Raw genomic sequence first — 12,905 nt, 5'->3', positions numbered from 1 at the left:
ATCTCTATATTACATTATGTCAACCACTTCACATTTCATGTTATTGTGAAAACTGAAGGACTCACCCTCTGCAGCAAAACAGGATGGTCGACAGATCGAAAGATCTCGTGCCAAATAAACAATTGTAGAATTATCTGGATAGATTGACAGTTCAAAGACGAGAAGAGTTGAGCGCAGGACAGGACAGAAAAGTCATGCTAATATCCAAAGATGCAACCAGCTAGAATTGAATCGCTCAGCTGATTTTCACCAACAGTTCAATTTGTGTACACTTCCTGATGGGCGGAGGGGGACGAAAGATGCGGCGATGACAGGAGGGGTGTGCGGTAAGGGGCATTTTTATAAAAGAAAAAAAATTGTACTTAATTTTTCTATTGAGTTTCAATTAAAACGATTTATCTAATCTAAAATTATTTTTTACCTGTTCTAGGTCTGCGCAAAGACACGATATTCATGTGTCGACTAAAGTCTTTGTAAACTTCACCCCTACTCTTTGGTATCTTCCAGGATGTCGTCTGTTTACATTACTCGCACCCAACTGTCACATTTTTACTGCGGCTGACCACCAGTGCATCAGAGATAAGAGCGCTTAGCAGTTTTTAATGCATAGTTTGCACAGGCCACAGCACACATGACTTTGAATGTGTTTGAATGGTTAACTTACTCTTTAGTTATCTATATTAGATGTTACTTAACTCATATGCTTTTTTAATAAAATGGGAAATAGTAATCCACATTCCAGACACAGAATGTTGTATAGCTCAGTTTGTTTTTTACAGGTTTAGGCAAAACGATTTTAAATCAGTATTCTGTTAGTTTACAAATTTTAAGGTAACACAAACTTTGGGTTAAAAATGTAACTTGCTCTGAGATTTTATATATATATATATATATATATATATATATATATATATATATATATATATATATATATATAGTAGGGGTTAAATATTTTTGTGGCAGGGAGAGTCGCCATACGAGTACCATATTTAATGTCTGATGTTCCAAGTCAAAACAACACGCCACTGTTATCACTACTATATTGAGTTACTAGTGCCCTCTTGTGTTTTAAAATGATTAGAACATTCACAGACACCCTAATTAAATGTACTGAAGCACTTTTGGTAAACACAAGAAAGGACAGGTATATCAAAGGAAGCATCTTAAGTCAGTAAGTAAAAATGACATATTTACCTTTGTGAAATTATCACAACGATCAAAGCAGTGAGTACCATTATGGCAGCAAAATACTTGGGTTAAACATTTTGTCGTATGAACTATTATAAATGAAGATCCGTTTAAAAATACAAAGATTTTTAGAATATAATATTTCTTAAGTTCTATTCAATAAAAGAAACTAAACTATCTCTGGAAAGGATTTAAAAAGAAATCCTTTTAAAAGAAAGACTTTTAAAACTTAATATTAAATTTCTTAAAGAATAAGGTATAGAAAAACAAAAACAAAACAACAACAGTATTTTTAAGGCTGAAATTACAGTGGCCCAGAAGTGCACAAAACAAAATAAAAGAAATTTAAAAAGAAAACAAATGTACACAACACAAATAAATCAAGCCACAACACAATGAAATTAAACCACAACAAAAATAATTAAGCCACAACACAAATAAATTAAACCACAACACCAAAAAATTAAGCTACAACACAAATAAATTAAACCATAACACAACAAAATCAAGCTACAACACAAATAAATTAAGCCACAACACAACAAAATTAAGCTACAACACAAATAAATTAAGCCACAACACAATGAAATTGTCACAACACAACAAAATTAAGCTACAACACAAATAAATTGTCACAACACAACAAAATTAAGCTACAACACAAATAAATTAAGCCACAACACAACAAAATTAAGCCACAACACAAATAAATTAAGCTACAACACAAATAAATTAAGCCACAAAACAGCTAAATTAAGCCACAATGCAACAAAATTAAGTCACAACACAAATATATTAAGCCACAACCCAACAAAATTAAGCTAAAACACAAATAAATTAAGCCACAATAAAATTAAGCTACCACACAAATATATTAAGACGATTTTTTTTTGACAGCCAAATTTAGTTATTTTCCCTGTAGATAACACCATACCATACAGAGTTACAGTAATTACAGTACTCAGCTACACATGCACAAATGTCTTTGCCAAAATGTATTTAAATTAAATTATAACATAATTAAAACATAAATCTATTTACATTGGGAATGTCTTATGGTGTCTTCCTCATGTAAGCATGCCATACTGCCAAAAAAGTTAAAAAAAATCTAAACATTATTCACCAGGTCTACATTGCCCCTAGTGGCCAGGAGCATTTCCATTGTGTTGTGACTCAATTTATTTGTGTTGTGGCTTAATCTTGTTGTGTTCTGGATGGATTTATTTGTGTTGTGGCTTAATTTCGTTGTGTTGTGGATGAATTTCTTTGTGTTGTGAGCAGTGTTGGGTAAATTAATCTAAACAAAAGTAATGAATTACTAACTACTAATTACATCGTCTACAGTATAATTAATTACTGTACTAATTAATGTCTGAAAAGTAATTGCATTACTTATTACTTTCTAAAACCCTTATCAACCTTGACCAGATGAGAAATATAAGGATAGACATGAAATTGTTCTTTTCATTCTTTCAGATAAATCAGAGAAAATCAAATAAATTATTAATGAACTGGTCAAAGAATTTAAGGGGGCTGCATTAAATTAGAAAACATTCATTTTAACATTAGACATAAAATTTCGATTTTAAATTCACTACTCTTTTATATAGAATTGTTCTATAGTCTATACAGTATTTAACACAATTACATAAGAACTAATTCAATTACTGAAAAATTAAGAGTAATCCCTTTATTTTTTCAATGAAAAAGTAAATTACAATAATTAATTAGTTAGTAATGCATTATACCCAACACTGGTTGCGAGTTAATTTTGTTGTGGCTGAATTAAAGTTTGTGGCTTAATTTATTTTTGTAGCTTGATTTCTTTGTGTTGTGAACTTTTGTTTGCTTTGTAAATTTTGTGTTGTGCACTTCTGGGCCACCATATGAAATTGCCTACAAAAAGTTGGGATCAGGCGGTACAAGGTCAAATACATGCAGAAAATTGTGTAAATAAAAAAGGGATAGATTTTTAGTGATCACCCTGCATGTACAGCAGCAACTTAATCTAAATTACATTTATAAACAATCATAACAGTGTTAGACATTTTAATTATACAACTTTCCCAAGGAATGGAATACCTACTCCACAGGCACTCACAAATTTGGTGCTTTTGTTTTTTCTGTCGATACGTTGGTACTTTCTTCCTCAATTGCAATACAATTTTAATGCGGTTGTCATTTAGTAAGGTTTAAAAAGATAGCAATATCAGACTCCAACCATATACAGCATGTAAATAACCAGCAAACCTAAAAGACTGTATTAAATACTAAATCAACACAACACTAAAAACATTTTTAAAAAAAATCATACCATACAGGCTTAAATGTCAAATGATATTATATTTATTTGGAACGCAACTGGACAAGGTCATTCAACTACACAATAGCAGAGAGGTCTTTTTTTTTTTTTCTTTAAGTCATCCCCTAAATCTCAATTAGGTCTGGATCAGTCCACAGGACTTAAGTCTCCCTGATCAGCTTGGTGAGCTTCTGGATCTTCGTCTTGGTAGACATGTCCACATACTTATCACCAATGCTCACAATCATTCCCCCAAGGATGGAGGGATCAGACTGCAGAAAGGAGGAAAAGCAATACAAAGATTTAGATTACATGATTACAAAACATATGAGAGATCTCTTTGATAAACAGAATTATGTTAAATCTAATATATTTTCTGATTTCCCTACACTGTTAAAAAAAAAAAAAAAAAAACTAGCAAATGACAAAACAGATTCGAGCAGATAGCAAAAGATCTAAAACAAGAAATCATTTAAACAAAATCCGATCTTTTGCTGACCCAAATAACCATGTAAAGTAAAATAATTCTTTGGTGCTTTAGGAATAAAATTAAGCCCAGCATCTGGAACAAGCCCACCTACCTTGGTCTCAAGCTTGATGGTCTCTCCCTTGGCAAGGAAACCATTCAGTGCCACCTTCAGCTCTGCCAAATTAGCTTCATCCAGAGGCTGCATGCACAGACATTCAACACAACAGATAAAACATATTTATACATGCAATGATGTATTTTTTATTTGTATGACATTAAGCAATTTGTAAAAGAACACAGCCAGCATTATATGGCAAATTGTCAAAAGTTGTCATAAGTTATGTAGTGACATTGAGGTTAAAAAATATTTTCATACAAGCATGCATTTAAAACACAGCCAACCTGGGCAGTGGTGACAGAGCATGTGACCTCTCCTCTATGGGCACTCATCATTTTGCTAAAGGCCGTAATGACATCAGTGGTCAAGGTCAAGCGGCCATTTTCTGCTAGGACATCTGTGAATGAAATTCATTGAGACAACTGCATATAGTCATTTTTTATTTAAAGGAATAGTTCACCCAAAAATGAAAATTCTTATAATTTACTCACCCTCATGTCATCCCAGATGTGTATGACTTTCATTCTTCTGCAGAACACAAACTAAGGTTTTTAGAAGAATATCTCAGCTCTGTAGGTCCATTCAATGCAAGCCAACAGGGTCCAAAACTTTGAAGCTCATTAAAAGCACATAAAGGCAGCATAAAAGTAATCCATAAAACTCCAGTGCTTAAATCTATATCTTCAGAAGTGATAATATAGGTGTGGGTGAGAAACAGATACAGATTAAAACCACCTGCCAAATATCGTGTAGGTCCCCCTCGTGCCGCCAAAACAGCTCTGACCCATTGAGGCACGGACTCCACAAGACCTCTGAAGGTGTCCTGTGATATCTGGCACCAACATGTTAGCAGCAGATCTTTTAAGTCCAGTAAGTTGCGAGGTGGGGCCTCCACTGATCAGACTTGTTGGTCCAGCACATCCCATAGATGATCAATCGGATTGAAATATGGGCAATTTGGAGGCCTTGAACCTTGAACCCTTTGTCATGTTCCTCAAACCATTCCTGAACAATCTTTGCAGTGTGGCATAGTGCATTATCCTGATGAAAGAGGCCACAGCCATCAGGGAATACTGTTGCCATGAAGGGGTGACTCTTTTTTTTTTTTTTTTTGCAATTAAATTTTTTTATTGATTCATATATACACAACAAAGAAAAACCCAACACATATACAACGAATCAACGTTTAACATTCAACCCCCACTAATATCCCTCCCCATTCACCAACCCCACCCTGACCCCCAACGAACACCCCTGTGGACACACATAACACACACACACATACACATACACACACACACACAAAAAAAAAAAAAAACAGAAAACAAAAAAGAAAATATAATAAACATACATAATTATACAGTCTGCAAAAATCTTTAGGTAGGTGGTACGTGTCAAAGTAACATAAACATGAATGCCAGGACCCAATATTTCCCAGCAGAATATTGCCCAGAGCATCGCACTGCCTCCGCTGGCTTGCCTTCTTCCCATGGTGCATACTGCTACCATATCTTCCCCAGGTAAACAACGCACACGCACCTGGCTGTCCACATGATCTAAAAGAAAATGTGATTCATCAGACCAGGCCACCTTCTTCCATTGCTCCATGGTCCAGTTCCGGCACTCACGTGCCCATTGTAGGTGCTTTCGGCAGTGGACAGAGATCAGCATGGGCCTCTGACCAGTCTGCAGCTACGCAGCCCCATACACAGCAAGCTGCGATGTACTGTGTGTTCTGACACCTTTCTTTCATGACCAGCATTACGTTTTTCAGCAATTTCTGTGGGATCAGACCAGATGGGCTATCCTTCACTCCCCATATGCATCCTTGAGCCTTGGGCACCCATGACCCTGTCACCGGTTCACCAGTTGTCCTTCCTTGGACCACTTTTGGTAGGTACTAGCCATTGCATACCGGGAACACCCCACAAGACCTGCCGTTTTGGAGATGCTCTGACCACAATTTGGCCCTTGTCGCTCAGATCCTTACGCTTGCCCATTTTTCCTGCTTGCAACACATGAAATTAAAGAACTGACTTTTCACTTGCTGCCTAATTTATCCCACCACTTGGCAGGTGCCATTGTAACAAAATAATAAATGTTATTCACTTCAACTGTCAGTGGTTTTAATGTTGTGGCTGATCAGCTTAAGTCCTTTTTTACTATAAATTCTCCTTCCTGCCCAGTAGGTGGCGATATGCACAAAGAAAAAAAGTACTTAAATATTGATCTGTTTCTCATCGACACCTATCATATCGCTTCTGAAGACATAGATTAAACCACTGGAGTCATTTGGATTACTTTTATGCTGCCTTTGTGCTTTTTGAGCTTCAAAGTTTTGGACACCATTGAATTACATCGAATAGACCTACAGAGCTGAGATATTCTTCAGAAAATCTTTGTGTTCAGCAGAAGAAAGTCATGCACATGTGGGATGGAATGACGGTGAGTAAATGATGAGAGAATTTTCATTTTTGGGTGAACTATTCCTGCAATATATACACTTTCAACCCTTTAAGTGTGCACATTTATCAATTTTAATATAATTCTAGCTCACATTTACACATTCTGCCTTTGCTTTTTAACTACAGGCCTTGATACTTTGATCTAATATATGGAGTAATTCTGAGAAACTGTACTTGTAATTGTTAATAACAAGGGAATTTATAAGTCAATTAATTGCAGCTCCCAGTGAACCAACATGGTTGTTTGTCAGACAACTCACTGATGAAATTGATGGTAATGGGGGAGAGTTTTGCCAGGGTCAGGGCATCAACGAAAGTCTTCTGTTTGATATTGCGCTTGACATGGGGGTTCATTGCAATACTCGACAGCTTAGGATCCTTAATCAAGCTCTAGCAAAGGGAAAAACAAGAAAGATTTAAGAACTGGTTGAATAACTGTGTGAAACAATATGAAACAATGAGAGGGATACCAAAGTGCAACTCACAGCCACGCGACCAAGTTCCTGTTCCACCTTATCAAGGTTCTTCTGCTTGCTGGCAGCAGAGAACAGGGCAGTAGCATAGCGTCCCTCAACTCCAAAGACCTGGATAGGGGGCTGGATAGACATATTACAGTAAGAATGAACCCTCGAGTGCAAAACAACATAAATTACAGTCTGCATAAATGGAGAATACACTGTGTGTGGATAACCCATGCTCTACTTGCATATAAATATATATATAAATAAAAGGAGTTCAGAGAACTAACCTCTCTACTTTGGAGTTACATCACTGCACATCCAGTAAATCAGTATATGTCATTTATATGTGATCATGTGGAGATGAACGAACATCTAAATTATAGAAATCTGTCCATTTCTAGAACAAGAATTAATCAAATATCCCAGCCAAACCTTAGATGCCTAGTATATTGTTATGTATTTTAATTTATATAATATTAGGAATATGAATTTCACAACTGATCATACAATTCCTACAAAATTCCCATGATAACCAAAATACCATAGTATAATTATTAACGGTGAAACATATTCAAAATTTAATCTCCTTCACACTATGTAAGAAGCTTTCAGAATCTGTGTCATTTTGCTTAGATTCTTCTTTTCTGATGACAGTGGAGGCTAACATGCAAGTTTACTGCAGTTACTTTTTATAAGGGATGACAGACATGCTGTGTTTAGTTGTTTTATCTGTATGAAATTACTTTTTGTTGATATTACTGACAAGAATGTTTTTTCTTACCTTGACAAGTGTCGCTGCTGGTCGAATCACAGAGGTGCTAAGCTGACGCACCTGTGGAAAAAGAAACAGAATATTATGATAGATTTATGAAATAAAAGTCTCGGTTACGTACGTAACCTCGGTTCCCCGAGACGAGAGGAACAAGACATTGAGTCACTAATGGGAATTTTCCACTGCACGGTACGGCTCGACTCGATTCTGCTCCGCTCGCTTAAGGGGGGTTTTCCACTGTGGATAGTACCTGGTACTTTTTTTAGTACCACCTCGGTCGAGGTTCCATGCGAGCCGAGCCGATACTAAATGTGACGTAAAACCCTGCAGATCACTGACTGGTCAGAGAAAATCGTCACTACCAGCGTCATTGCTATAAGCTAGATGGCAGGTTAGCTTATCCTCGTGCGTCGTCTTTGAGCTAACACAGTGATGTCCTCGTCTGCACTTTGGTGTATGATTTCCCAAACTCTCCTGTTTTTATAAGCGGTATTTTGTCTTGCTGCCGTCAGCCTCTTTTGAAACAAAGTTTGTCGTCTTGCTGTGAAAAACAGCCACATGCCGAGAATCAAGAACACCATCCCTTCGATATCCTCTATTGCTCCTTTGTTGTGTGTTTGTGTCGCGATTAAGATGATATCACCGCAGTAGAGGTGGCGCAACTATGACAATCAGCCTATAATCCCACCCACCTTGAGGCTGCACTAAACGCAGTGGAAAAGCAAGCTCAGAATAGTAAAGTGAGCGGAGTCGAGTCGAACCGTAACGAGCAGTAGAAAAGTGCCTTTAGATAACGTATATGGGGAGTGTCCTTCTACACGACCTAGCTGAAACCTCTCTACAATAACACCAATTCTATCATTGGCTATGGTGTTTGAGCGCCACCCTTTTAGGTACGAAGCTGTCCGCTATAAAAGCAGGCTCGCAAAAACCATTCCTCAGAATTTTCTGACTGAGGGACAAAGAGCGCATTGCTCGCACCTCAAAGAACTCCGAGTCTTGTAGTGCGGCCAGCTTACGCAATGTCTCGTTCCCCTCATCTCAGAGAACGAGGTTACGTACGTAACCGAGACGTTCCCTTACGACTCAGTACGACTGACATTGCATCACTAAGCTGACGCATATGGGGAACAGAGTACCATCATGCCGCACTACACGACATAACCTTCCAGAGAGGAAACATGACACCGCAGTCCCATGGAATGGCAACCGACATGAGTATGCCGCAAGTGAATGACCCTCATGGTCAGTCAGGAGGGGAACATTCAAAATATATATATATATGAACTATGGTCATATAGTATGGATTAACCCCTTATGAACCCAGTCGGAAAGGAAGCTTATTTATAAAGAAGTGCCTATAACTTTGGGAACATAACAGTCCGAATGCAGGAGGATGTGTAAAGTGACGGGGCCTGTAACTAAAAAAGAGGGGCATAAGTATACATTTAGCCAATAAAATAACAAGCGCTCTAGACAGAGAGGACTTGTTTTGAGAGAGACGTTATGTCTAGGTTGTAAAACCTTGCGAATGTGTTTTGAGAACACCATCCTGCTGCAAAACATATGTCTTGTATGGACACACTGTTCGTTCAAGCCCAAGAAGAGGCTATGCCTCTAGTTGAGTGTACTTTAACACCAATTGGGCAATTCGCACCCTGCGACTCGTAAGCCAGGGTGACTGTATCAACGATCAAGTAAGAAACGCTTTGCTTGGAGATGGACATTCCTTTCGTGCATCCTCCATAGCACACAAAGAGTTGGTCAGATAGTTTGAACTAACGTGTGCGCTCAACGTATGTGCATAACAAATGCAAGGACTGTTCCTCATCCGAATTAAATGGAGGTTTATAAAGTCTTGAAGGTGAACCACCTGCACTCTGAAGGGTGTGGTTATAACCTTAGGCACATAGCCTTTTCTGGGTTTGAGTGCAAAACCAAAAAATGAGACTCTATACCCCATATGGTCGGGGCCACAGATTGTGTTCGATCGCCGTAAACACCAGCTCTGACATACCCTTGAGGACTTGCCACGCATTCGCGCAGCAGGTTTATTAATTCATATGAAACAACCTCTATCGCATTCTTTGCGAGTAGATTGTGTATTTCGGCTCGTAACACCGGCGCGTCTTCGGACGGAACCGTGGAAGACAGAACACCATTGAAACGGGGCAGCCAACCTGCAAATTGTATCGTATAGTCATGTTCGATTGTTTTTAGCACCCAGTCGGAATGCCAGTAAGAGCTTGCCACTCATCTGCGTAATGGGACAGAGGGCAATCTGGTATGTTCATTACAAGATATAATGCGCCACTCACCGTTGGGAAGCGGTTGTGCATAATGTGTGGGCTTTGAAGTGGGAAAGCCCTTATTGAAAATGTGTGAGAATCTTGTGCGAGCACTGTACTCTTTTTGCAATCTTTGTATGTCCATTCATGATATAATGCGCCACGCACCAATGGGAAGCGGTTGTGCATAATGTTCAAACTTTATTGCATGTGATTAATGTGAGACACAGAAAACAACATATTGAACAACATTTTGAACAACAATATTCCTTTCCCGAAAAATAGCAGTGGGGAAGAGGGTAACAGCATTGTGTCTGGAGTGCTTTTGCTGCGCGGGGTTTCCCGTCGGCGCGGGGTTTGTGCTGAGGCGGCTGCCTTCGTTTAGGCCACAGCTTGCGTGGCTTCACCAGCGGCTCGGCGGGGACATTTGGCGGCACTGAGGCAGTAGGTGTGGCGTTTTTAGCCAGGCGCTGGCCCAAGACAGAGCGGCAGCGAGTCGGTTGTGATGAAGTACTGCTCTGTTTTGGCATAAAATAGCCTGTGTTGCAAAGTCATGACGTAGCGCTCAGCAAATCTATCCACAAAACCTCCGAAAAGGCCAGCTGGAGACACCAAATCAAATAGAGCAGCTATTCCCGTGTCACGCATTTCCATGAGGGTCAGCCAGATGTGCTGATCCAAAAACACCAGGCTGCTCATTGACTTGCCAATGGCCTGTGCAGTGACTTTTGTGGCTCTCAGCGCTAAGTCCGTAGTGGTGCGGAGCTCTTTGAACATCTCTGGATCGTAGCCTTGCTCGTCCATTTGTTTGAGGAGCTTAGCTTGGAAAACTTGGAGCACCATCATCGTGTGGATACTGAACCAGTTTGGCTCACCTCCGAGTATGCTTTTCCAGCCAGTGTGGACGTTAGTCGACGCGGCTAAGAAAGATGAATGGGGCGTGAGTTCCATGCCCTGCTACTTGCTGGGCAGAGATGTGCCGCTACCGCCTCTTTCAGGGGGGATAGTTGGGCATAACTTTTGTCTTTCCCGTGGTCCAGTTTATTGAGAAGAGTAGAATCGCTGTGCGAGCGAGCTGAATAGAATTTTGTCAGTTCGTTATGAACTTCCGGGAACAGCAGGGCAGATCTCCAGAATGTGGTCGATAACAGCTTCTGGACTGCACAAACCATTCATCAAGGTGAGGTTTTTTCAGGTTTCTCAGGAGATTACTTGAGACCGAGCTCTTTGACCACCCTTGAAAGGAAGCAAAGCATTTCCTTTTTAGTGGCACGTGCAAGCTACTCGCCCTCGCTGGGGGAAGGGATGGCAGCATCATCCACTGACCACTCGCCAGATGCAGCGAGAGACATAACTTCATCATCCCCAGCGTCAGAACTGCCGAACGTGACGAGGCGGCGCGCTCCTACAGAGGGCTGAAGCTCGTCACGCACATAATGTATCAGCATAGGATATTGAGGGGCTCGCGAGGCATGTGCTGACACAAGGTCCACCTCAAATTCATACTGCTCGACCTCATGACCCTGCCGTGCCTCCTCGTGAGATCCCTCAGGATTCACAGTAGAGGCGGGTGGGAGGGCGCGAGGCTGAACAGTCCCTCTGAACAAGGGCGATTCGTGAGCGAAGCATCTTGAGACTCATGCCCTCACAGTGAGAGCAGTCTCTGTATCGGCGCAGCCCAGACAGTGAATGAAGCTCTCATGCTGATCTGACAGCGGGATGTGTCCCTTGCCTAAGAAAACACCTACAGAATGATATCTTTAAAAAGACACGAACACATAATATATATACACACACACACACACAATAGTTTATAAGGATACAAAACTCCTGCTGAAGCACCGCGGGGAATCAGGAAGCTGAAGCGGCCCGTATATCAGCAAAGCGTCAAGGCGGAGTTAATGTTTGCCGGAACACTGCAGGGGAGCGGAGTCTTCTCGTTGCTGTGAAGATCCCACCTGCTGACTTGTGTATGTTAATTGCGAAGTAGTAGAGGACTTCAAGACGAGAGATGAATTGCTGTCGTGAAAGAAGAATATTCTGAGGAATGGCGTTAGCACCCGCTTTTATAGCGGACAACTTCGCGCCTAAAATGGCAGGGCTCAAACACCATAGCCAATATTAGAATTCGTGTTATTGTAGAGAGGTTTCAACTAGGTCTTGTAGAAGGACACTCCTCATATGCGTCAGCTTAGTGACGCAATGTCAAGTGTACTGAGTCGTAAAGGAACGGACTATTGGTTACACGACCAATTAATTACTGACCATGTCTCGAAGTCTAGTCATCTGCCTACCTAGACAAAATTTCTGGGCATCATATGATTCCCAAAAGTGCTGCACGCGCCTATGATGTACAAAAATACTGTCTACTAGGTAAGTAGCTCGATAGGTTTGGAGACACAGCCACTGAGTTAAATCACATTTTTACAACTGTAACCTTCAGAATGAGCATGCACGAAGAGAAACACATCAGGCCCTCTTGTAAACAAGTAAAAAATATATATAATTCATGCAAGCCTAGTTGCGAGAATGTAATGAGTATTAAAAATATAACATGGATTATTAACCACTCAAGATCACACGGTTCGACTTACATGCTGCGGTTCAGAAACTGCCTATCAAGGGCTCTTTCAGTTATCAGGTGGGAAAAACCACCTTGGTTACATGTCAAATAATTACAGTTTCAAAAGATTGCATAGATTTAACAACACATAACCAGACAGTTCGTGATTTGCCAAACAATAATAAAGGTTTTCAGAATGTCACACCTGCAGCACCAGTCCAAGCGCTGCCATTTCCCCTGCGACGGTGTAGGTCAAAAACACTGCGCATGCGTCAGAGT

General features: G+C 40.0%; 2 protein-coding genes across 5 annotated transcripts in view; both read right to left on the bottom strand.

Annotated features, from left to right (window-relative positions):
* The window catches only part of LOC127447983 (protein dopey-2-like), a 47,339-nt gene extending 47,083 nt beyond the window's left edge, over window positions 1-256 (bottom strand). For all 4 annotated transcript variants that reach the window (XR_007898451.1, XM_051710259.1, XM_051710261.1 and 1 more), the window contains exon 1: window positions 66-256. The gene's annotated coding sequence lies outside the window, so the exon portion shown is untranslated. The remainder of the gene's footprint in view (window positions 1-65) is intronic.
* Window positions 257-3,511: 3,255 nt separating this feature from the next.
* Window positions 3,512-12,905, bottom strand: LOC127448215 (ATP synthase subunit O, mitochondrial-like). The gene is made up of 7 exons (XM_051710588.1): window positions 12,832-12,905; window positions 7,785-7,835; window positions 7,028-7,138; window positions 6,803-6,932; window positions 4,362-4,474; window positions 4,072-4,158; window positions 3,512-3,762 (listed from the first exon to the last, which is right to left on the bottom strand). The coding sequence occupies exons 1-7, from the start codon at window positions 12,856-12,858 to the stop codon at window positions 3,652-3,654; spliced, it is 630 nt and encodes a 209-aa protein (XP_051566548.1). The 5' UTR covers window positions 12,859-12,905; the 3' UTR covers window positions 3,512-3,651.

The sequence above is a fragment of the Myxocyprinus asiaticus genome, chromosome 11 (genome assembly GCF_019703515.2).
Source record: "Myxocyprinus asiaticus isolate MX2 ecotype Aquarium Trade chromosome 11, UBuf_Myxa_2, whole genome shotgun sequence".
Lineage (NCBI taxonomy): Eukaryota > Metazoa > Chordata > Actinopteri > Cypriniformes > Catostomidae > Myxocyprinus > Myxocyprinus asiaticus.
This window is presented reverse-complemented; position numbering and strand designations above follow the sequence as displayed.

Bases quoted from the DNA above. Each gene is read 5' to 3' on its own strand.
- LOC127448215 (XM_051710588.1), bottom strand. From the start codon at position 12,858: ATGGCAGCGCTTGGACTGGTGCTGCAG. The intron at 4,475-6,802 runs GTGAGTTGTCTG...TTTCATTCACAG, and splicing joins CATTACCATCAATTTCATCA to ATGTCCTAGCAGAAAATGGC. The intron at 3,763-4,071 runs GTAGGTGGGCTT...TCCTTTCTGCAG, and splicing joins CCATCAAGCTTGAGACCAAG to TCTGATCCCTCCATCCTTGG.